The following is a 25,780-nucleotide window of genomic DNA, read 5'->3' as shown; positions in this document are numbered from 1 at the left end:
TGGTGCCTGACTCTGGCATTATGCCTTTTTATAGACACAAGTGTTGTATCTAAAAGCTACTCTCTGTTCCCTTTCTCTAGGTGTAGTTGGTAGGTGGATGCATTCATTGCTAATGTGACTGGGGTTTCAACATGCGCTCCAAGGGCATCAGGAGCTGACCATAAGCTGACTGACAGCTTTCCACCTCACCCTCCGGTGCACTGCAGTCGGCTGTGAATGATGATAAAATCTGCCAACTCATCTTCCTAATATGATTGAAGAAAAGGTATCATTAACAGATATTAGATATTTCATACCATGCATTTTGTTGGATTCCTTGAAATCTGCATCGTTTTCATCTACTTTTGAAGGGTCTCCAGTAAATGCTTCAATATTCTTCTTCAGATACCAGCTGTCATTCTCATCGAAGATTGAAAAGAGGAGGTAAAATTCTCTGTCTATTCCTTTCTGTAGCCAAGAAGGAAGCCAAGACATTAAAAAAAAGTCTGTGCAGAATTATCCAAGTAAAAATGATTTTTTGTTTTTTATACAAAGCTTTCTTTCCCCCAAAAATTGCAGCCACCTTCTTACTATGTCCTTGTAGAGATAGGGATTGGCACTCTTCCATCAGCCAGAAGGATAAATAAAGTGTCCATTACTTACTTAGGGTGGAAAGATGCGTTCTTTGCTAATAAGTGCATGGAAAAGATGGAAAACCTAGGGATGAGCCAGAATACTGGGGAATGACAGTGTCATCTTCCTAACCATCCCCTTAGGTCAGCTTTTACCCTGAGGAATGACATTTGTTTAATCTCTTAAAACTGAGCTGGGAACTGGGCAGATTAACCCATATGGGAACCCCCCCAGTGCACCACCCTGCTGTTAGGGACAAGCAGATGTCCCTGTTGGGCACCTGCGTCCCGTCGTGATTCAGCGTGTTCTTCCGACAGACCAGCAAAGGCCCCACGAGGCCAGAGTTGGTGTCCTTGACGGCATCAGTGGCTGAGTAGTACAGATAGGTAAGGCATGGGGGGTCACTCTCTGTTGGACCTCCATTTTCAGGCACCCTCCATTTGTATGTGAACGTTTCACCTGGCTTAACGTGGGCTCCTGGCTTCAGATAGCCTGCAGAGAGAAAATTGAGAAGCACCAAGGTAATGGGAAGGTTTTGTCTTCCTGAATACAAGCATTAGCTGAGAGTCAGACATAGCTGCTGATTTCTGTGGACAAGCTCCCCCTTGCAGCCACAGCTCGAGCACTATCCCATAGTCTGGGCACTTCTCACTGGACATCTCACTGGAGTCCTTTGCCATGGGGACAACCAAGCTCGTTCCCCGCAGAACAAGTTTAGCTGCTTCATCCAGACACCTTCTGATGCTATCTGGATTATCTGGATTCAATCAGATAAGACACGAAGAGCTCATCCTTGTGCTTAAATGGCTTCCTCTAATGTTTGTAGCTTACCTGCCCTATCGAGAGATTCATCTGCGGCACAAACGCAGACTCTGGCTTTTCATTAAGCACCAACAAAGCAATTACATCAGTGAGCAGAGCTGCAGCTGTGGTTCTTTAGGAATTCAGAATAAATCTGGTCCTGGTAATTGTTTCTTTTTGATTTTGTGGCAATGCACAGGAACCTCTGTCAGAGTCTCCAGAGGACAGCTGCTGTTACTTTTTTTGGAAGCTACTTTTAAAGGATTTAAGCCATTGTCTGCTGCCGTGCACATGGTGGATGTAGCACCACTCATGTAATTTAGCCACTGTAAAAGAGCATTAGTATCCACTCAGAGAGGACTTACAAAAGGGACTTGAAAGGAAAGTTGGGAAAAGGGGTCGGCCCTGCACCCTTTGTAGAAAAACGGTGCTAAGTAACCTTTCTGGACTTTGCTATGAGGAAGATCAAAATAGAAATTTTGTTTAACGATTAGGCATCCATTGACTGGATTTTCTCAGCACGGTCAGATATGTCTGGCAGCAGCAGACCGCACTGATCTAACGCTCCTCTCTAATACTCCAAGAGGATCCTCTTGAAAACTTAGACACAAGTGAAAATAGCAGTATGACATATGAACACATACTATTTGCTGCAAACCGCAATACAAAGTAGAGTACTGCTTCAACAGTGTCTGATACTACTGGATTCGTCCTGCAACAGTGCTCAATAAGGAGAACACTGATTTGGACCTAAAAACCCTCTGAGATTGGTTAAGTGTCAAATGCAACATGGGAGAGTATTTCCTGAGAGCACAATTGAAAAAAGATGTCTGCAGACATCTGTAGATGTCTGTAAGTACATTTATGTACAGTATTTTCACATGAATAAGCTGCACTCAGACAGTGCACAGCCTTTGAAAAATCATTTACCTTCAGTGTAAACCTACAGCCTCTGTAGGGCCTCTACATGTATACATTTGTAGATAGATATGATGGAAATCCAAGATACAAGGGTTACAAGGAGAGAAGAAGGGGCAGAAAGATTGTTGATGAATCTGGAGTCAGGTTCCTCTCCAAAGACCCAGAGGTGCACAGCACACACTGCTGCTGAATTGTAGGATTTGGTTTGATTTTGCTCCACACCAAAGCGTGCAATGCTGATGGACGCTGTTACTGGGGAGCATTAAATGAAAGCACGACAGGACTGTGAGCAGAGGGAAGCTGCACTTCCATCAGGGAACTACATCTGACACGGATGGCATTAGGATGTGTGCAGATACCTTCTTCAAGGCTGAACTTAAGGCAGTTGTTTCATGATGCATTGGGGCCTGCTGGCAAATTTGTTGTGTTGCAAGGTCAGCAACTAGAGACAACAGAATTTAATAAAGTCTTTTGTATTGATTTTATTGTATGATGTTATGAGTTTTACATGTTGACCTAATTCTCTTAGCAGTTCTCAAAAGAGAGATTATGTCCCGTGAGTTTCTTTCTGATGTGTTGTAGTGGGAACAAAGCAATTTAGACAACAAGAAACCTGCCTTTCTTTTCAGTGCTGCAAATGCAGCAAAAACTTTTTCAGAGACCACAATATTATCTCTGTAGACACTACGGGTGGGATTCAGCTCACCTTACTTGAGCCATCTAAAGCTTAGTCCCTAACCCAAACTCTAGGCTTCTTCTGTAGTTGATGGAGACAAAAACACATCTCCAGAGGGTGACCTACTGTCTCCTAAAACAGGTGCTCAAAGTAAATGGGACTTCTCACCCTCTAAAGGGTTTGCTTCTTGTCACTGACTGAAAAAGGTGCCTACCAATTAAACATGACATTTAACATTTAATGGTCAAACTTAGGTGATAAAGAGCCTGTCCTTGCACAAAATGAGAAGAAGCCTTTGGTAAATGCTCTGTTTCAGCATTTACAAATTTATGAGGATTAATAAGGATTGTCGCTGCTTCACATTCCAGGTGAATCAGATAAAAGCTGCCTCCAACACTGACTATCCTGACAGTGAAGCAAGGGCAATGCCCGACCGGGATTAGAGAATCAGGAGTGAAGCAACCCAGACCATGTGGATAGCTATATCCAAAGACTCAGCAGGGGCATCATGTCAGATCCTAAGCTTCGTAATTCTGGAGCATGTCCAGAGGAGATCCACTGACTGCAGTTGAACGATATTAGATTAGAACTAATATAAATTGGATTGTGCTTGTGACTTTTGCTCAACATGGACCTCAGCTAGTTTTAGATGCCTTGTCTGGCACATGTCCAAGGGGAAGAACCAGCGCATTGGCAGACTGGGAAGTCCCATGGGTTGTGACATGTAGGGTAGATACAAACTAATCAAATCATCCCTTCTGTGCCTTAGCATCCACAAAAACGACAAACCTGCAGAGCAACAGATCTTTAGACTCAGGTATTCTGTATGTGATGATACAGCAGTACAGTCAAAGCTTACCATCTAAGTAGGGAGCACCTTCCGACAGCTTGCTGAAGCTTACACCATGGGCCATAATGCTATAGCTTCTTTTGGCTTTGTTGGCAAAAGTAACTAGCACTGTATCTCCCACTTCAGCTTTTATAATGGGGCCTTAAAAAAAGAGAGTGAAGGAAGATATTAGAAGAACTACCCTCTAACATATTTCCACCTAAACAAGAGAGGGCTGACTGGCAGCTCCGTGCACAAAATTCCTCTCTGGATCCAAGTGGATCTGCATTCAAACCAGATGTAATGACAGGAGGGGAAAATATTCACTGTACCAAGTATGCCCAGGTGCTTCATGTCCTCTGACAAAATCTTCTTCTTACTGAATGTTGCATCAGTATATTCCACATAGCGAACTTTCCAGTATTGCCCTCCTATTCTGTCAGTCCCTTGTGTGAAATATATTGCAGATTCACTGTGGAATTAACAAATCAGGCTGGTTAAATAATTGGAGGTTCAGACAGAAACCTTCATTTCGGATAAAGGTATTACTCCAGACACAGGAGAAATGACCCCCCAAGTCACTAGTTTGCATACACTTTTCTAGCAGACAAAGAGAGATATTACTGGCCTGAATTAGTTATGAATTAGTTATAAATTAGTTAATAAATGGACATTCATTGTGCATTAGACTTTCATGTGTTTAACCCCTTACTTACAGAGACATCTATGTCAACTTACCTCTAACTACCTTAGGGCAAGACCTGTGCCATTACCTGTGCATAATGTGTCTCTAATCCTCATTAGCTTTCCTGGGACATACTGTAATACAATTCATCTTCATCAGTAAAAACAGGGGGAAAAAATCTACCATTATGACACCTCTGAGATGATACACCGATTTTAAGTGTGAAAGCTGCCTGAGGAGTCTTGATGTAGGGTCATTAACTCTGTTGAACTTTGCATACCTCACCAGGGCTCACTTTCTCCATGGACTTAATGGAGCAAGATAAGTGCTTCCAGAAGGCAACTCCGAGCATCGCAGTTACAAATGTAACTTCCTGACAAGGTTGTTTAAATCCATTCCTCCCTGCCCCTTTCAATTAAAATTAATAACAGTGCAGGACCTAGCCCTGGTGAATCACTGGGGAAGTCTCACCCAGACTCCTGAAATTAAAGCACAACAAGAGAGGACAAGAAAGCTTACCTGCCAGTGGCATTTAAACCCTGCCCAGTGAATTTATCATAACCGTCAGGTCCATAATTCCAGAGCATTTCTTCAGCAGCGATATAGTATCTTCTCTTGTGACTGAGTGGTGAAGGCCGAGACAGGTTTTTTTGGCAGATCTGAACATCGTATAGCGCCTCCATGCCACCTGGGAGGAGAAAGACTCTGGAGACAGTCCTTGGCCAGCTGCGAAGGCAGCAATCTCATGGATACAAATGCACATTCAAAACTCTCTAGGAGCTACATGGATTGGAAACAATTACTAGGGTAAATTTCTATTTTTAAAGACTTCCTCTGCCTACACTGGACCAGATGCTAGCACCCTTCTTTTGCAAGGTGGTACTTTATGCCACAGGTGAAACCCACTGACATCAATGACACTCTTTAGTGGGCTTATTTACTCAATTCCTTAATCTGGGTAAGGATGGTAGAATGATTTGGGGGGTCGGAGTGCCTCCTGAAGTGTGCAAAACGGCATCATCTCCCCTTGACTTTCATTGAAATAGAGGCTGGTTATTACCACGCTGAAGATATTTGCTGCTTGCCAGAATCAAGTCTGTTTTGCCTGATGCAAATCCCACTGAAATCAATGTGCAAGTTCTTAAAAATAAAAATTCTCCCAACTCGTCTCTGATACGATAATTACACATTGCCTGCTGTCATGAGACCTAGGTTACGATACGCGCTTTTGGGCTTTCACACCACACAAGTATCACATCACCACCATCAAATTCCTTCACGTAAAGGTTTCTGAAAACACTGCCAATTTTTGTCTGATTTCTGTAAAGGAAAACGCTATGAAGCATTCAGCTGGCGTGACTTTTCTTTATGTGTAGGTACTTATCTACAACAAAAAGTGATGATGAAGGCTCCTCTCACTGCTCATCAAAATCTCCAGTTTACATAGAAAGCATGATGTCAGCGCTGGGTCTAGCAAGCCTTCCTCATATGAATTACACAGCTAAGTCATTTATACTAGCTGAAGATTTGGCCCAACATGTATAATTTCCACTGGTGACTAAACTCATATTCATGATGTTTATCTGGTGAAATAGTTCCAGTGTTCAGTTAGTCACAAAAAAAGTGTCAAATCCTGCTTCCCCTGGAAACATCTCTCAGTTTTCTTTTCCAAGCATAATAGAGGCTGGAACTTCTGGAAGGATCAGGAGATCTATAGCAGCGTACCTCGTAAGTGCTCATTAACCTGGCACGTTATCAGCCACCTCCCGGGGTTCCTGGGAGTCATCTCCGCTGTGATGAACGTTGCTGGGAACAGACCAACGACATCTGCCCTCTGGTCTCTGTAAGTGAAGGTGTGGCCGTAGAAATATGCGGCGTGGATATCTATTTCGCTTCCCATGCCAAACAAGTGCCAGGACATGGAAGTGTCAGCACACATCTCCAAGACGGGGAGATTGCCATAAATGTAACCGTTAATAGCTAAAAACAAAAGTAGGAGACTTTATGAGAGGTGAAAGAGAAGTGCCAAGTGCCTCTGACCCCATTTCTAAGGATGATCCTTTCCTGGCCCAGAAAAGAAACCGTCTGAATGTCCACACTGAATAAGGCCCTCATAGGCTCCTTGATGAAGAGTAACATTTTGAAGATACAGCTTACAGCTCTGGATGATCAAATGGCCCAAATTCTCTCGCTGCGTATGTAAAAAACTCCCTGGGTGATATCAAGATGTTGCAAAGGCCAAGTCATCACCAAAAAGGCCTGATAATGAAGTTAACTTGTTCTGCAGCTATTTAGCATGTCTGAAATCTATTTCCTCTTATTCTGAGTCATAAATATACCATTATATGCCAGGCTTAAGCAATTTAGATTTGAAAATTAAGACATCAGTCAAATCAGTCTAGTCAGCTCTCTCTTCTTCAGCTTCCACACCTGACAATGTATCAGGACACTAGGAGAATGAGACTCATATTTTGCAAAATATTTTAGCTCCTAGGCTCCATGGAACAACCAAAATATCGAGAAATATCTGGATTTAACTTCTTACGCCAGATCTCCAAATGGCACAAAGTACTATTGGCCAATGGACCTCTGAAGGGCAGGAGTGGTTGTACCAGTGTCCTGGTTTCAGCTGGGATAGAGTTAATTTTCTTCTTAGTAGCTGGTACAGTGCTGTGTTTTGGATTTAGTGTGAGAATAATGTTGATAACATGCTGATGTTTTAGTTGTTGCTAAGTAGCACTTATCTTAAGCCAAGGACTTTTCAGTTTCCCATGCTCTGCCAGCAAGCAGGTGTGCAAGAAGCTGGGAGGGAGCAGAGCCGGGGCAGCTGACCCGAACTGGCCAAAGGGATATTCCATACCATGGAACGTCATGCCCAGTATATAAACAGGGGGGAGTTGGCCGGAGGGGTGGATCGCTGCTCGGGCATCAGTCAGTGGGTGGTGACGGAGCAATTGCATTGTGCATCACTTGTCTTTTCTTGGGTGTTGCAATTGCCCACCATCCACTGACCGATGCCTCAGCAGCGATCCACCCCTCCGGCCAACTCCCCCCTGTTTATATACTGGGCATGACGTTCCATGGTATGGAATACCCCTTTGGCTAGTTCGGGTCAGCTGCCCCGGCTCTGCTCCCTCCCAGCTTCTTGCACACCTGCTTGCTGGCAGAACATGGGAAACTGAAAAGTCCTTAACTTAGGATAAGCGCTACTCAGCAACAACTAAAACATCAGAGTGTTATCAACATTATTCTCACACTAAATCCAAAACACAGCACTATACCAGCTACTAAGAAGAAAATTAACTCTATCCCAGCTGAAACCAGGACAACCAGCCAGCCCACCATCCACAAGGCCCTTTGAGAAATGCTGGACTTTTCCAATACACACATCTCAAAGTACCCTGCAGCTTGCTTTCGTCTTTTCACAGCTGGTCAAACAGTCACCAAATGGCTTAAATCTGTTGCCTAAGATAAAATGCTAAACAAGTGGCAGAGCTGGGCATGAAAGCCAAATCTCCTTTCTGCAAACCAGTGTGTTGTGCTGTGTTTAGGGAGAGGCTATTTATCAACACAGTACGTCAACATCCTGACCCATTCCTTGCTGGCACAGATAAAGGAAAGACATCACAAGGGACAGAAAGTCCTACTGAAATGAAAAGAGCCTGGTCACTGCTGTAGGTCACCATTTGCTCAAGAGTCCTGCTCACCATGCATTCGGTTGCTGGTCTGGAAACTTTCATCCTCTTTGTCAACTGTGGCTGGTTCTAAGCAGAAGGTGTTTATATTCTCATCAAGGTACCAGCTGAAGTTTTCATCTACAATGCTAAACATCAGGGCAAAAGCATTAGCAGCACCAGTGCCTTCTATTGAGGTCTCATCTGCAGTTCCTAAATTGCAAACGAAAAGGAAAGTGATAAAAAAAGCCTTCGAGGGGATTGAATTTAAAAGTGACAATAACTTTGGAGCACTCGAGGAAATATGGTGCTCTGCCTGTGATCTATAGGGCAGGATGAATCTCACCTAGTTTTGCTCTTCTAAGACATCTTGACCCCCCTCCAACAGCCTTTGAACAGATGAGTGCCTCCAGAAGGCAGTTCATCTCATCTAAGTCAAGCTGATATTTCAGGATCTCTTTGATTTCACACAAGCACAAGTACCTGCCAGTATCTGTGGTCCCATTTTCCCCATCTTTGGTCCACTGCACCCAACCTTGCCCTTTACTCAGTGTTAGCATCTGTGTGCCTACACAGTAAGCTAGGTCATGGGCCTGATCCAGTCAGAAACCAGTGACTTTTTTTTTGACCAGGAATTAAGGAGAGACAAGTGGCAGCCTGCATTTCTGTTGCATTGAAGTGACTGGTGAAACATACCCTCAGAATGGCTGTCTAAATGTGTCTCACTCTCCACAGACTAACGAGGAAACCTCGACAATTATCTAAGACTAGATACTTAAATTTAAAAAGGTTGAAGGCAGGATGAATATAATCTATTCAGGCTAAGTTCAGTATCAGTATCTGAGTGACCATTTGGGGAACAACCTGAGACTATAGGAGTGGTGATACTAAAAGTAGTCTATTATTAACGATTGGCAGCTTTAGACTTCATCTAATCGTCCAGTCTACCTCTGAACCCGTGAAAACCTTTGCTTCCCCTGTCTCTTACGGGAGGAAGCCCCAGAACCTTGCTGTCAGTCCTGTAAGGAGCCACCCACCACTGTTGGATGGAGGACTACAGCAGTAGCACCGTGCAGATATCCACCTTGATGAATTCAAGATGAAACATGCAGATAACCTGGCCTTTCAGGCTAGGATTGTTTTGAATGTGCTATCTCCTAGCTTCATGTATTATCGCATAGTTATCAGCTCAGTTTTGCATATTCAGGCAGTCTGCAGATTTCAAAGGCTCTCTGGGAGAATAAAAGTCTGAGGCATTTTAATTGTGTGAGTTAAGCTGGAGACCAGGCCTATCCTTTCTACGTTAAAGTCTTTCTCTTCTTCATATATAAAACCTGCTTCACTTATATGTTCTGTATATAAAATCAGGGCTGATTTTGTACTGTGGGAGGTACTGGAAAGAAGTGGCAGAGTTACACGTGCCCAGGGGGAGAGGGGGCGATGGCTCAGCTGATAGAGGGGAGAGGGCTGGTACATGGTCCCTGATGGCTCCAGCGCAAAATTAGCAGGCTATAAAGTACATAGGACAGGCTGTCACCTCAGCTGTTCAGTGCACATCCCCGTACAGTTGTAATATACAACTTGTGAGCAAAAATAAATATATAATCCGTATGGGGAAAAAATGACAAAGAACATTGGGGTTTCAAATATGTAAATGCCAATGTCAAAGTCAGGTGCCCAGCCCTAATTTCATTTCCGGGGCAATGAGTCCTTTGCTTGTCCTGAAATGATCCCAGTTTGGGAACATTTATTTTCGGTCTCGGCCACGACTGGCTGGCCACAGAGCATGCTGCAGTCCCTCCACCAGCCGAGGCAAATCTCTCGTGAAGCCAAAGGGGAGCAGGAAGGGGGTTGTCCCAGAGCTACAATACCTACCCTGGGATGCTCCTGGAATGGCCCAGCTATTCCTTGCCCCTTTTTATGGGCTATGTAGGGATAGACTCTAGACCATCATGTTTATACCTGTAAGCAAAAATGACTGTTAAGATGCCAAGCTTGGCAGAGGGGCTTGCTTTATCAGTGTTTCTAGCTCAGTACCTTTTTTACAAACCAGCAGTGGCCCAATTAAACCAGATGCAATATCTCTTGGTGTGTCAATGTGAGAATGATAAATCCAAGTCAAGCAGTTTGAGTCTGCCAAAGTTGGGGAATAATCTTTCCTTACTGGCCATGTGTACGTGTAATTTCCACCGGGAACAACAAAGTCGTCCTCTTTGCTTTTACCGCCAGTTCCATCAGGGTAAAGTGCTCCTAATATATTAAAAGGAAAAAGGAAGCTTTTAGCCCCCCCCTTAACTGTTTTCCTTAAATAAATGTGTAATTTCTTCTATTTTACAACAGATTTATAAAATAATAACAGCACTCACAAACACAGAATCACTGAGAAATTGTGAAAAAAATCAGAAGTTCTGGTAAAACCATCAAAAAAATGTTGAGAGTTAAAATCCATTATTTATCAGTAGACAAAGCTTTAAAAATGCATTAACAGGCTCTAATTTTTCCTTGGCTTTTTACTCTCATCAGTCATCCACACATTTTGTCAGCTAACATTGCATATCTTCTCACAGAAAACTTATGAGAGTAATGAATGTAGGCAAATCCATACAGTCCTCTAACCAAAATACACATGCATAGGTTTGGGATTCTGAAAATTAAATCATGCCTGTTGTAGCCCTATAGAGAGGAAAACATTTACTTACAAGAACTCCATCCATTTAAACAGGCTGGAAGTAGAAGGAAGGAGGGAAGATGCTTCCGTGACTTATAATTCAGGAAAATAATTCAGGAAAAAAGACCCACCTAACCTGTTTCAGTACTGGATTTATCCCAGGCGTCGAAGGTTTGTGGCAAAAAGTTTTAAGAGACGAGGCTGTTCCTGTTTTTAGTCATCAGCTGCAATTACTGATGAGTTTATGAGAGGGTGATCTAAAGTCCTCTCATGTCAATGGCCAGAACAATAAATGCTTGGACAAACTTTTAGCCATGATATTAGGTACTCCAGGGAAAAAGGAGAGGAAAAGGCAAACCAACTTTTACCTTCAGAGTCCTTGTCATAGAAGACCCCGTGCGGATGCACAGAGTATGGGCGGGAAGCAAAGTTTTTTAGATGGACGATAAAGACATCCTCTTCTTCTGCCTTTAGGACTGGCCCAAGGAACCCCAGCCAGGCTGCTTTGGGGATCTCCTGGGAGTAAGTGTCATCTGTGAATTGCCTAAAAATAGCCTTTTTGTACACACGTCCTATCCGGTTCGCTCCTCTTGTGGCATACACACTTGCAAACCTAGTGTTGGGAAGGGAAAATAATTTAGAGACAAAAGAACTCCTTTAAGAGTTGATCAAATAACTAGTGCTTGCAGTGCAGATAAATAGTTCCCTGGGACATATCACATAGCTGGTGGAATAAACGCTGAGGAGCAAACCTGGATAGTGCTAGCAGGGTCCAAGGCCCTTTCTGTACATTAACAGTCATCCTACTTGCAGGTCTGGTCTTTAGCACGGTTACTACAAGCCTTCACTTGAGGACCAGCCACTCAGGCCTTTCTGTACAGTTTTAGCAGCTTCTCCCTATTTTGAAGGTTTGAAACCTCACATCTGAAAGCATGACTGTTCAGAAGGAAAAGAAAACCAAATTAAGTTTTTTCGAAAGCCAAAAGGAGTGATTCTAATAAACTAGTTTGACACCCCAGAAGAGTAGCATGAAATATTTTTTGCATGAAATGCATCGTTTCTTCATTCCAGAGTCTATGTTTATAGCAACTTCAAGTGATGGAGAACCCACCATACGGTCAGTAGTTGACATATTATAGCTATTAAATACCTGCTCCCTTCGAATCCTGGACTGCATTTGTAGTCTAATATCATCTAGCTCCACACTCCAACCACTGGTTCCCATCAAGCCCTCTCTCAGATCAAAGAAGCCACATACCATCAAGAGCTTCTTTTCTATGCAGGCACTTGCATAAGTTTTAATTAATTGACTAAATTGCCTCCTACCCTTCTTCTGGACAAACCAAGTACACTGACATTTTTACGCCACAAATCTTTCCCAAAGCTCTCTTCTGAAAGCCTTCCAATATTTCTCTATCTCTTTTGAAGTCTGAACACATGAACTTCACACCATAGGCAAGTAGTATTCCAGCTAAAGCCAGAGATGCTCCCAGTCAATATTTCTTACACAACTGGGATTTAGTTTTGCCCTTTTAACCGTAACATGATACTGGCAACCCATGTTCTTCCCATCTGTTATGATATAAAATCTTTTTTTCTTCTCTCCAGGTTACAGCTGACAAATATGATACACATTTTTCATCCCTAAATATTCCACACAAAGAGGGTAGAAATGAACCTCTTTTTGCTACGTAACCAGCAGTGGACTGTATGACCAATTTCACCATAGTTGACTGCTCCATGAGTTTTTGCATCCCCTGAAGATTGTTTGAATTTTCATGCTTTCTAACAAACTCATAACAAAGCTGAGCTAAATTTTCCTGAAGTTTCACTGGCAGAAACACAGCAATTTCATATTTATAGTGAGTTTTTGTGACTGGTCAGTTCACCTGCTTGAACCGATTTTGTTTAGGTGCTTTTGTGCAGTGCCAGCAACCTAAGTGTTGGATGTCACGTGAGTTGAAAGGTATGATTTGCTATAATTTCTTCACCATAAGATCTACTACTCCGCCTTTTCAAGCCATCTCTGCTTGACACCATAACTCACAACATCCCCCATCTGTGGTCATTAGACCTCCGTGGCCACTGTCTAAACCAGATCCCTGAACTGATCCAGACATAAAAGGCTCCAAAAAGAATGCTTTTTCATTTGAAAAATGTGCTTTATAACAAGCCAAGGGCTATTTTGGCACAAATGAAAACGTCACCAATGATACTGCTGTGGCAGAAGCAGTTGGCTAGGATGGAGGGGAAGGGACAGAAGCTTCTCAGTCTGCTTCTTCACAGAATAACGTATGTCAGACAAATACACCCCAAAAGCATGGTTAAGGAATGAGTTGCCAAGAAGTCTGGATTTTCAGTGAATTAGCAGGTCTGCGGTAACTGCCTGTGTGCACAGCAAGACCTGGCAAGTCACACCATGCTCACCAAGAAGATACCTTCCACTGCCTGGAGGGAAGAGCTGCTACAAGATCCCTTACCACAGAGTAGTAGGTGGTGTCAGTAGTAGTGCAGTGTAAATGCACATGCTTCCTTACCTCATGGCAATGTATTCATGTGGCTATGCCCTAATTCAAATCATAAGTTCATTTTTAAAATAGTTTATAAGAAATTTTCTCTAGAAAAAAATCAAATAGATTTTTTTTCAGAAAGTACTTACTTTCAGGAGATACTTTTCAGCAGAATTTTTTCCATTTTCATCAGCCACCAAATATTTTAAATGAGGTGCTGCAGTGGCACCGTGCTTTCCCCATGATGACAGTGCCCTTATGTCCTTGGCTTTCTGGCCAGACAACATTGCACACTCTCCCATAACTTCACACCCCTGGGATACACTGTCTCTCGTGCAGAAGGAGAACTGCACTCCAGAAAAAGTCACTTCTTGATCAGGCTTTGTCAAATGCTTGACATGAGCCTAACTCCTTTAAACGCATAGATCAGGGACCCCAAAATCGAGTTAGGTATTGAAGTTCAAGAAATCACCCTGAGAAAATCCTGTAGGTTTAGGCACCATCGACTTTCTCAGTGCCTAAAGCCATGCTGTAACATCTCTGTTGGCTAGATCTGTGCCTGTCTCCTACTTAAAGCCATCTAGGAGTCAGGAAAAGAAGTCTTTTTACTGCCAGCTTTCTGAAAGGAGGCCCATTCAAATGCTCCACCCATTCAGACCTGCAGAGCCCGCTGTCAGTGCAATGGGTATCATCAGCTGCAGCCAGTCACAATGTAGGTGATGCTCTTCTGTGCAGGGCATCAAGCAATGCAAGAGTCATAGAGCCAGAAAAGAATCACAGCATGAAAGGAGCAACCTGGCCTCTTGGCCCTGGTTAATTATGGGTTTTGTTTAATCATTGTCCAAAAGAAAACAACCAATCAACTCTGGGAGACAAATCCCACATGCCACTGATGTCCTTGCTGTTGTATTACAGACAGGCTCTTCCACAGCTTCCCTTCCTTCTAGATCCACACTCTCCAAAGGGCAGAAGAATTTCCTACCCAAAATACCCTGATGTTTGGGAGTTTCTTGGAGTGCAGACACTTCAGCCTCACTCCTCCTTCTGTCTGGGAGGGGTAGAGCCCAGTTCTTCTACCTATACAGAGGCACGTATTTTCAGCACATCCTTTTGGTTGCCCTCAGTACCCAAGAACAGAGCACACTGGTTGTTGTGAGTCCCACTCTAGGTGTCCGGGCTGCCCCATTTCATCCAGGAGGACTTCTGAGTGCCCACCTCAGCCTTGCCAGTAGCTGGTAGCTCTGTGCCTCTTTACAAGTGTTGCTGTGCTGCACATTACAGTGCTTAAAGTCCTTTGCAGAAAGACTGCCCACACTGGAGCTAATGGTATCAGCCATAGGAAGTTCATAGAAAGGGTGCATGGGTGTGAGTGACTTCTCCTCTGCACTCCCAGATACCTGGATCATGGTCATGTGGCCACACTGTGGGGCTGGTACCTCTACCCAGTGCCACAGTGCAGCCAGCAGATGTGTTGGAGGGAGCTGGCACAGGGTCAGCGCCACAGCCCCCGCTGCTCCATCAGTGGAACACAGAGGTTTCCCCCCTCTCCCTCCTCTTTCTTTCAGTGTGAGCTGCTTCTTGTCAATGCTCCACGAAGTTTCTGCTGCCAGTGCCATTGGTACCAGTGCACCTCCCACCCCGCAGTTCCTTACCACCCATCTCCAGAGTCCCTCGGAGTTTTTCTTGGCTTCAGGATAGTGTCCTGCTGACCTTTCATCTCCTGTCTTTGACAACAGTTCTCAAACACCATTCCCTGTCTTCTTTTGATGGCATCTGCTTCCTTGGGAAACACTTCACATTTTCAGTCACCAAGTTAAACATCCCCTTCAACTGCATCTCCTGTTTCATTCTTTCCCACCCATTGACTTCCCAATATGTTATTGCAGCAGTGGCTTCTCCAAATGCTGTAATGGTTAAACACATCCAATTCTCTGAATCTGCATTTGCCTCTTTCTTCCAGTGGTCACAATGTGCCTACAGGGCACCCCCTGCCAAAATGTCTCCTATCTGCCATTCCTCTCTTGTCACAAGAAAACAAATATTCTGCCTGCTTCTTCATGCTCCCCTGCTCGCTTCAAACTGCTTCATCCTCCTGGTGGCTTTGTAATATCGCTGCCTGAACCTCTTCCATCTTTCTGGTCTTGTGCAGTTGTAAGAGCTGTTCGTCTAAATCTTGACTATATCTCCCTCCAACTCAGTTGTCAGCCTGCACTTCATGTGCAGAAAGTTGTGATGATCAGCCAGTCCCACTTCTTATAGGAAAGGGGAATACTCCGTCCTCTGGAGCTGTACCCATGCAAGCTTCTTAAATTCTCTCTTTCATCTCCTGCAGTCGGGACAGTCTTGAGGTTACATATAGAGGTAAGCAGGCTTGTGAATCAGGGCATAAAAAAACTTGTTCAGACTAAGAAAACCATGCAAATCCTGCCTTTATTTCTGTGCCTGATTTCATTTTGCCACTTGACCACTCTCAGCAGTTCTTAAGCTCCAAGAAAAGTTGGCAATGCACGAGTGGGACAGGGAGTTATTAATAGGGAATTAACTCTAATTCCTTAAAATAAGTATTAACATAATTACAGACATCCATCTCCCTGCAATGATGAGCACTACAACTCTTCCAAAGGAGAGAAAGAGTAAAACAAGAGTGTCATGTAGATTCTACTTCAAATCAAGACTAGACAGGCAGATAATCTGCCATCTCAGGGTAGGACCATGAGTTAGGGTAGGACCATGAGTTAAGTGCAATTTCTACACCTATTTCTTTTATCACACAGAAAAAGTATTTTCCCAACATTTTTATTGTTTCTGTTACCTTTGATCTTAAGAAACAGAGCTGCAACCTAACAGAGGTTATTTTTTTCAAGAGGTGCTTACATGAGTACTATGTTACAGTGTGCAGCAAGAAACGGAAAGAACTACATGTTGCGGATGGCCAAATAAACAGCTCCTCAGTAGACTGGAGCCAGATCCCTCTACTGATACAATTTCAAAGCCTGCTGAGTTTGTTTGCCGCTGTAATCACCACTGAAAAATCAGCACTTCAAATAACTACCAGATGTGGAGTCCCAAATTTTCTTCTGCGGTTAGCATGCCCAATACGCTCCTGGGTGCAACTGTAGGCAAATGCAAACTTTATTTTATTACCTTTGTTCCACTAGAGTCCCATAGATTTTACACTGACAACCATTTAAACAACTATATTTATGGGTTTGATCCCTAAAATCTGTTGGTGGTGAAACCTTCCTTACTCTCTACCCTCTTCACATACCCTATGGCTGGGTTTATAACAGGTTTTTTTCCTCAGAGTTTCCCTTTTTTCCTGTGGCTGGAGTAAGCCAGGACAGTGTCCATGGCTCCAGGCTGTCCTAATCATCTTAATCCCTGGGTCATGTAACCTTTTCAGGGTTACCCTCTGCCAAACCATGACTCCCGTGCTAAGGCCAATGCAATGTCTATGCTAGAGGGATGGCCAGTGGAGGGGGACCAGTGGTGCCAACTCACACTTGTAGATGGTGCCCTGACCACAAAGCATCAAACAACAAACTAAGTTGTGTGTCCTCAAAAGAGAGAGACACAATGACATTCTAAACCAAAGGATGTTTTAGGCATTTTCTGACCCACATGAGCCATGGAAGAGGTCAATCAAACCCATAAAATCTTAGACAAAGCTCTGAGGTGTTGCTGGTTAAGTGTGGCTATAATGGTTTCTCTCCTAGAATAAACTTCTTCTTCTCCTGAAGTCAATAACAAAACTCCTCTCAGGCTTCATTAGAGACAGGATTTCACCTTGAATGCCCTTTTGATGTTGACCCTTCCCACAATGATCATCTCCGCTGATGCAATTGGGTCATTTGGCTGCATGATGACTCAGCCATTAGTTTAGCATCTGTGACGACAGTTTCACTGTCATTTATCTGGGTGGGATCTCCTCATAGGCAAATTGCACAAACTGTGTTTGATGCTGTGGTAACAAAAAACACCCGTTAGTGTTGGTGGGTGCAAGACTTGGCCCAGATAAATGTAGGATTGGTGGCCTAAAGAGAAGAGATGAGCTGTTACATCAGGCAAAACTTAATAACATCTACCACCAGCAGAGCAAGGTTTAAGTGTCCATCATATAAACTAGTACCAAATTAATTTAAAGAGATTATCAACCAAACTCTAATCCTGAGGGCTGAGCCACAGTAGGGAGGGAAAGACTGATGTATGTCAAGCCACGACACCTAGGTGTATTTTTCTCTTGAAAGGCCGTTTCCTATGTGACCACTAAAGGTAGCAGGCAACTTCTGAGCTCACCCTCCTACTGCAGCAATATTCATGCCCTAACCCACAAAATCTCACTGGGATCTGCAGCATGTCCAGCAGCACTGACAGCACCTTGCACCCTGTGTGTCCAGTCCACCATGGTTTAACGACGTCAACTCTTTCACCAGTTGTATCAGGTGGGAGGGGATGCTGAACACCTCCCCAGCTCACCTGTACTCAGTGGCCATAATTTGGGTCTGTGATTTCCAAAGTCCTGTGTGCTTCAGAAAATGTCAGCTTACTTCTCAAAGGGAGAACTGAGAGTGAAATGTCTTGGTTTCATTCATAAATTCCCTCCACATTATGAGAATTAGTGGAACAGCTCGAGGCTTCAAGTAGACAAGACAAATGGCTGAGGCGAACAGCCTCATTACACTCTTTACATAAGAAGCACTGATGCACAGCAAGATACTTGCTCTGTGCGAGCAGCAGGCTGGCCCTTGAGCACTGCAGCAACACAAGACATAATAAAAATTAGCATCCAAGCAGAATAGTTCTGTTAACACAGGGCTGTGTTTGGGTTAATCAGCACTGACGAGAGGCAGCCTTTTCAGCTCACACCCAGGGAGGTGCTGATGCAGCTCCACGGCTCCTGGCTCAGGAGGCAGCTCACTCAGCACCAACAGAGCGGGCACTGAGCAGCGTAGCTGTGCCTGGTGCCAGAACCAGCTCACCTGATTTCCAGCCCCATGCCTCAGCTACTGAAGTCTCCTTTCTCCTCTTTACTGCTAAAAACTAAAGGCTGAGGAAGGTATTATTGACTTTGGCACAGCAACATTGAAAATCATCTCTTAAATCTCACTATTTGATCCAGGTAATGTAATACTTTCCATTACACCCTTGCTAATTCAGCATTTTTATTAAGTAATGAAAAATAAATGGTTTTGATTATATCTCTGTGGGGTAGCTGGAATCAAAGGGAGCATTCCTTTATGTGTATGCACCGACTCTTTTAAAGATAATCAGTTTGTTTGCAACCTCTTTATCTTCACTTCCCTATCAATAAAAGTGGGATAGTGCCCCATCAGATGGGTGCTGTGAAGATGCATCACAAGGTGAGAAGTGCTAGGCTCAGCGAGCCCAAGCGTTGCTGCTTGCAGAACACAGCTGGCTCAAAATGCATTCCTGTCCTTACCTAGTAACTGACCCTTAAACTTTGTTTATGGAACTATGTTTTTGATAATGTCCATAGGAACCAATTAATTAGCTGAAAAGTAATCCATTAGTACACTGTTTTAAATTTACATTAGAGGTTATCCTAAAGAGCTAAATAGTCAAAATAGCTATTACTGGTTCGCTATTTAGTCCACATGCTTATGCAGACACACTATTTTTCCAGAATATAGCACTTTATTCTAGCTCAACTCAATACAGTTTGGAAATGGAGTAAACTAGTTACAAGAATAACTTTTTATTGTTCTGCATGTAGGGAGTTCATCGCAAACAGCTCCCCAGCTGTTAATGTATAGTCTACATTAAAATCCTCTGTGGGTAAACCCTTTGGAATTAACATTCTGTAATTATTACATTACAGCAATGACTGAAGACATAAGCTATCCTCCCTCCCTGTCGTGCCATGTAAAAGGCATCGCATTTATGTCACAGACTTTAAAGTAAATGTGCCACTTGATGTTCAGTGAGCACAAAGTGCAGACAGCCTTAAAAGTATAATTTACAGAACAGATTCCAATCTCTCTATGGTATTGGGGTGGATTTACAAGTAGCTGGCCTTCACTTAAAGCTGAACTATTTTTAGTGAGAGGTCTTCCAGTTTAGGGAGTGCAGAAAGTTATCCTCTGCTAAAAAGAGTAGGGAAGTGAGAAATTCAAGTTTTTAACACAACTGAAGAATAACCTTGCCAGCAGAGCTTGTTTTCACGGGCTGGGAACAAACTATTACCCTGAATTCTGCCTATAAAAGCAACAACGATTGACTTGGATGCTATCTGGGACCTCTAGCTGTTAAGAGCATAAGCATAAATTTGTGTTGAAAAATAAAACTCTTTCTTGCCTCCTGCCTGTGGCAAAATTTTTTATGAAATCCAACCAGGAGTGATTCTGAAACTACTGGCCACTAGAGAAAAGTCTGGCATTCCTTGGGATTTCCTGAAAAGTCAGAAAGGACATTTCCATTTCTAACTTCTGGGACGCAGCATCCAGCTCCCAGTGTGCCTCCAGACCTGATATGGACACTAGGGCCTCCAGACCTGATATGGACACCAGGGCCCCCTCACTCGCTCACAGCTCCCACCCCAACCCCAAGCCTAGACTCAGAGGAAGGACCCCCAAACTATCTCTAGGGTGTCAAAGATATCAATGAACTCTTAAACATATTCCCATACATGTTTGAAGCCCACGCTGTAGAGAGGCACCAAGGGTCTGTGCCATCCCCATCCGATGTCCAGGCCAGCTCTCCTGGTGTGGGAGGGACACGCAGCCAACCCCAGCAATGCGGGCACCTGTTTTCCACTGGCAGGGGCACGATTCATCACAGTGTTTACCTACGCACTCCAGTTTCAGCACAGGTGATCGCTGGGACTTCAGTGTGACCATTCGCTGTTGTACATTTAAGCACTTATCTAAATAGGTTTCCTAAATGGAGGTCTCCACAGTTGCATATATTGCAGAGATATATGGACCATCTACTTGTATCTCATTCACAGGTACTATACACATCTGAATTTTACAATGTCATACCAAGCCCTGCAACTTTTATCATCTCACAGGGAGAAAACTTACAATCTTTTGCCAGTTAAACAGACTTCTATGTCTTATTGCAAAGAGCTGTGCTTGATTATGGCAAAGTTGCAATTTGCCTTTTGATAACAAGTCCCAGAAATAGCTGCATCTCCATGAAACACACACAGGGGGTTTTGAGCCCACTACCTGACACTTTTTTGACAAATAACAGTTCGTTAACGTCGCCTTCAAATACACACTAACTATCACCTTGCTTAATCAGCCACAATGGAAGAGAATTCAACCAAAGTCTACTCTTGCCTTGAAGCTGAAATCCCGCCTATGACAACATCATCAGAAGAAAAACAAGAAAAAAGCCATCTTAAGACATTTACAGAAACACTAACCACATTAGCCAATTTTCTTTGGAGCTGTCGATACACCTCTGATTTGTCAGAGCCCCCAGTGACTTACTTGTCCTCTAAGAGGTTTTGTCCCGTGATCAGATTTTTCCCAGACGGTGCATAGTCCCAGTTCTCTTCCACAATCCCGAGGTAATAGGTTCTGGTCTTTGCTTCCACCACTGCAAACAGGCAGAGGAACCCAAGAGCGCGAAGGCAGCCACCACGCTGCGCGGGAGGCATTTGTAGTTGTGATTGCGAGGCTGGCAGCGGGCAGGCAGCAGCAGGATGCACCACAGAGAGCTCACCCCTCCCTCCCAGCTCTCAACAAGTTATAAATAAGGAATGGACACAGCAAAGCTCCTCCTTTTCAGCAGGTTAGGACTCGGATAGGTAGAGAGCCCAGCTATGCAGAGCAGGGCTAGGGAGGAGGTTGCTGTCATGGCAGGACCTTTGCCAATCCTTCGGTGAATGAATAAATTGCTCACTTACCTGTCCAGGCTAGAGCCAGTTGGTGTTTTTTGGAAGTTTGGATGCTTTTTTGTCCTCCTTTTTCCAGACTAGGTGGTATGGCATATTGGGGCAGGGGTTTTTTCAGTGTTTTTGCCATCCTTGTCAAAACCCTTTTTTAAAATTTTTATTTTAACTCTTTTATCGTGTCTGAGATTTCTAAAGGTAGCATCTTGCTGCCTTCATTGGGTTTTTTCAATGACATGACACTAGGTTATAATCCAGCATTATCAGAGAGAGAGAATGAATTTGCCAGTACCTCTCCAATTTCTGGGATTTTCTGACCCATTTATTAAGATTGCAAGTGATCTGAATATATTCAGTTTTAGAGTACCCAAAACAAGGCCCCTTTTTACAAACATTTCTGGAAATTAGAGCCCTTGTGAAGTCTTTCCATTTGGACACCTAAGAATTGAAGCACACAAAGATCACCCTTTTATTAACTTTGGTAATTAACGTGCCCACGTAGCTCTCTAGAAAATCAGTCCCTCCCTTTATAGCTTAACTTCCTCTAAGAGGACATCTCTATTACCATCTTGGCAAAGCCAAGTGTAAACCTATACAAGTATGACTTGATAGGATATTCTAAACCACTTAGGAAACATCCCCCCCAAAATCACCTAGGTGGCAAGACACTTTGCAAAATCATACTGCTCTCTTACTAATTTTTAACTGACTAAAGACAAAAAAAAGTTGCAGTTCTGGAATACAGCATTACTCATGAGACTCATTGCGAGCTTTAACAGTTGTGAAATTCCCCTTTCAGCTCCAGAACCATCTGACCTCTTCCCGTTGAAGCTAATGGTTACTTGTGGCTAGGGGTGCAAGAGGCTTCACAAACGAATTTGGTAGCCACAGGTTTAATGTCATCAGTCAAGACCTAGCTCAGTCATGTGAATGTGGTTTTACGCGGCAGTCGCATGAGGTTCACCCTCTGGCATGCGATAGCGACAGCTACACGTATGGTCAGCTATGCTGAATGCCTCTCTCTGTCACTGGTGTGCAGGTGTCTCTGAAGTCACACAGAGAATAACTCAAAAAGCAGGTGAGGTTCACAGCAGCCCAGCCTCCAGCCACCTGGACCATGGTAGATCTCATCTAAATTAAGAGACAAGGCACACAGACACACAGAGTATCTTACTAAAGAAGCTTTCGGTTTCTTTAGGCTATGCTTTGCATCTCTTCAGCTACAAGGACTGAAAGCCCAGTATACATAGGTAAGGATACAGTCAGACAATTGCAAATGGTCAGCTTAACATAGCTGTAAAAGCAAGAGTCCCTCAGCTGTAAGCTTCTCTGTGATACATGCTGGTGTACATTATCTCAAGTCAGTTAATTGACGAACAGTGAGAAGGAGGAGAAGTGATAGGACAATACAGATGTTGTATAAACAGAGATCCTGATCGTCAGAAGAGGCACCCACAGACTTCCTGATAACCTTGAAGACCTTGCTCATCTCTTCATTCTTCTGCTGCAAACCACACGCTGCCCAACCTCTAGGCCTCTCACGTCAATCTATATCCTCTCTTCCAAAATACCGATACTTAAAAATCATCTTCCTTTTTCCACTGCTTTGTTGTGTCACTTGGTTACTCAAATGATGCCAACTAATAGTACTGTGATTCTAAAAGGCATAATTAGAAAGCAAAAGAAAAGACAATGACTGCAGGACAGGCAGAGGCTTTGCCAGCCGGTGGCACAGGTATCAGACATGCAACTGTGGTAGGGCCAATGGGCCAGCTGGTGGGCTATGAAGCTGTGAAAAGGCCAAGGTGACACCTGGAGGTTAACAGGATCCCACTGTGATCTTTGCACAGGGCCTGGGACCGTGCAGCATCCTGCAGTGAATACTTCCATTGCCCAGAGTAGCTGTCCTGAGCCCAGGCAAGCTACAAACTTCATCTCCTGTCACTCAGCCACCTGAGTTTACAGAACTGGGTGCCTGTTATGCAAATATTCATTGTCATAAAGTAGTAAGGGTTTTGCATTTGAATAGGAAATATGTTTATTTAGAGGGTAACATGCACTTTGAATGAGATTGTGTAGAGTTCAGTTGCTTAAATCAGCCATTTGCATGGCGTTAGAGATATTTAAAGACCAGGTACAGGGCCAATTTCATCCAGATAGTTCTGCTATGACCTTCTGTCTGCTTGCTTTTTCGTAACTGAAGAATTCTGTTATATGTTTAATATAAATCTATATATATGTGGACTCATATAACTCAAGTGCATCAAGCTAATGGGGAACAGGAAGGGGGAGTGTCCAATTCTGAGCTGGCACCTGGCTGCACTATAGTAATTTAAATAATAATAGTGCTATGTCCTAGTTTTTCTATTGCTTCTCATGCACCCAGGATTGGGTCCCGGTTGCTTTCTTGCTAGAATAACTATTCAAAATTGAAATATGAAGTTAATTTCTTTGTCTATTACCGTAAAAATTATTTGTGTAACAGGAATAATGTGTGGGCATTAGCACCCTATATCAGCAATGTGTTGTAAGTCTGGTAAACGCCTTAGCTTGGCTTCAGCATTTACTAGATCTGGCAACTTGTATACCCTTTGCATCCACACATTACCACTTAATTACCTTGTCACATCATTAAACCCAGGCACATTTACATTCCGGAGAGGTGCTGTGGGCATGACTCAGAAAAAGATGAAAGAACAGCTGTTTTGCCCTTGCATCAGGGAAATTTCTGGGAAGCTCCCCTCCGGCAGTGAGGTAATGGGATTAAGTTTGTCGCTTTGTTCAGGATCCTTTCAGCAAAATGTTTGGATACCGGTTTGTCTGAGACTTTCTGTCCCTCTGAAGGCTAAAATTAGTGCATGGCTGGGTTTTGAAGTTTGGTAATGAGGAGCAATGTTCATAGGTCTGAAGGGTGAACATCTGGAGTACCAGTTTGTGAATGAGCTCTGAAACATCACCAATGGAGCTTTCTTTTTAAGTACATCAGGAATGATTGCAATAATTAGCTTAAGTTAATCCACTAAAGCCCAGACTTGTGCCAACTAATGTTAGTAAATTAACTAGAATACCTGTTAACCTGGCGATGGCCATAAGGTCAATGAAGAGAGATGCTGGATGTGCTGACCTTCTGCAGTTCCTTGAAATTAGGTGACATGAGTGCAGAGATGCGCACTTTATTCAGACTGCCTACTACTGAAAACCAGCTTGCATTCTCCATCGAGCAGACGATGAGCTGATGCTCAAGCAGACCGACTATCCTCTTCCCTCTGCTTCTTCTTGATAGCAGTAGAGTTCCCATTCGTAGACACTCCTTCCTGGTCCCTCTGCTATGTTGGTTTGTGTCTGCATTGCAATCCAGGTTGGGGAATTAGTCTGCCTGTTTCCAGCATAAGATTACCCTCAGCTGGTATTGCCACCAAACCTGGAGCTGTGCCTGTAGTGACAATCCCAAGGTGACAAAGAGTGCCTGTGGTAAAGCTGGGACCTGAGTTACACCCTCCCAAGTTTCACACCACTCTTTTAACCGAGCCATCCTCCCCCTTCATCAGTTTTCCCACGCCCTCCAGCCACAAACACATATTAAATACAAAACCCTCATAGTACATCTGTGAAAAACAATTTCTATTGCACTTTCTAACCATTTTCTGAGTTGCAGCAGTAGTGAGCAGAAGGTAAACCTTATGTTATAGTCTTAGATAGTCACACAAGGTGTGTCTGAATTACTTGAATCTTTTGAGTTCACACTGGTAGGTTGGAAATCTCAAAAACTGTCTGCCCTCCAAGGCATCCACCACTTCTATTTCCAATTCTGGATAGGACTTTGGTGAGAAAGGCTTCCTTAGCATATACAGCACTTCCCAGGAGTACTCCAAGTCTGAGCACTAAAACTGTTGGAGACAGAAAGTCAAAAAAGCCGCTGAAACTCCAATAATAACAAGGGTCTGCGATCAGTGAGGATTTTAGAAGGGCAGCTGTAGCCCATATTACAGGTGGCCCAGTGCAGACCTGACTCACATCTGCCCAGAAGTCTTTGTGGCAGGATGGAGACTGAACCCAGCCCTCCAGATTCCCATGTCAGAGCCCGCATGGCTCCCTGGTGTTGCCCTCCAGCCACTTGGGCTCAGTGCATGCACCCAGCGCAGGGTCACAGTTGGACATTTACCACAATGGTTGTCTGGAGATCATTGGGGCAGAATAATTCTCTCCGTACATCTCTGTGCAGATGCTCTCCTTGCAGAACAGCTACTTTGGTACATTACCAGTTGTGGACAAATCTTGAGCCAAGGTGTGAAATGGAAAAGAAAGGCTCCTGTTATATCAGAAGCAGCCCACAGATGCTTTCTTTTCCATCATGGGTTTGAGGCAAATCCTGTATCTGCCACACTGATGACAAAGGACGATACCATAGCTGAATTTAGACTTTAGAGAAACTAATTATACATTGGGAAAAAAGACACTTAAATTTGAAGATTGTAAAGGGATGCAATAATGAGAAGGAAGGCATTTAACAGTGTACTGAAAGGAGCTGCAAGTTTGAAGAGAT

The 25,780-nt window shown here is 43.6% G+C and overlaps 1 protein-coding gene across 1 annotated transcript in view; it reads right to left on the bottom strand.

The window, feature by feature from the left end:
- Nucleotides 1-21,003, bottom strand: part of HEPHL1 (hephaestin like 1) — a 38,310-nt gene extending 17,307 nt beyond the window's left edge. The window contains exons 1-10 of the mRNA XM_050892538.1: nt 20,834-21,003; nt 11,235-11,479; nt 10,236-10,448; nt 8,232-8,411; nt 6,250-6,504; nt 5,044-5,212; nt 4,172-4,311; nt 3,870-4,001; nt 893-1,104; nt 297-447 (exon numbers count right to left, since the gene is read on the bottom strand). Of these exons, the coding sequence (XP_050748495.1) occupies nt 297-447; nt 893-1,104; nt 3,870-4,001; nt 4,172-4,311; nt 5,044-5,212; nt 6,250-6,504; nt 8,232-8,411; nt 10,236-10,448; nt 11,235-11,479; nt 20,834-21,003 (1,867 nt within the window). The remainder of the gene's footprint in view (nt 1-296; nt 448-892; nt 1,105-3,869; nt 4,002-4,171; nt 4,312-5,043; nt 5,213-6,249; nt 6,505-8,231; nt 8,412-10,235; nt 10,449-11,234; nt 11,480-20,833) is intronic.
- Nucleotides 21,004-25,780: the final 4,777 nt, after the last annotated feature.

This window comes from Gymnogyps californianus, chromosome 1 (genome assembly GCF_018139145.2).
Source record: "Gymnogyps californianus isolate 813 chromosome 1, ASM1813914v2, whole genome shotgun sequence".
NCBI classification, from domain to species: domain Eukaryota; kingdom Metazoa; phylum Chordata; class Aves; order Accipitriformes; family Cathartidae; genus Gymnogyps; species Gymnogyps californianus.
This window is presented reverse-complemented; position numbering and strand designations above follow the sequence as displayed.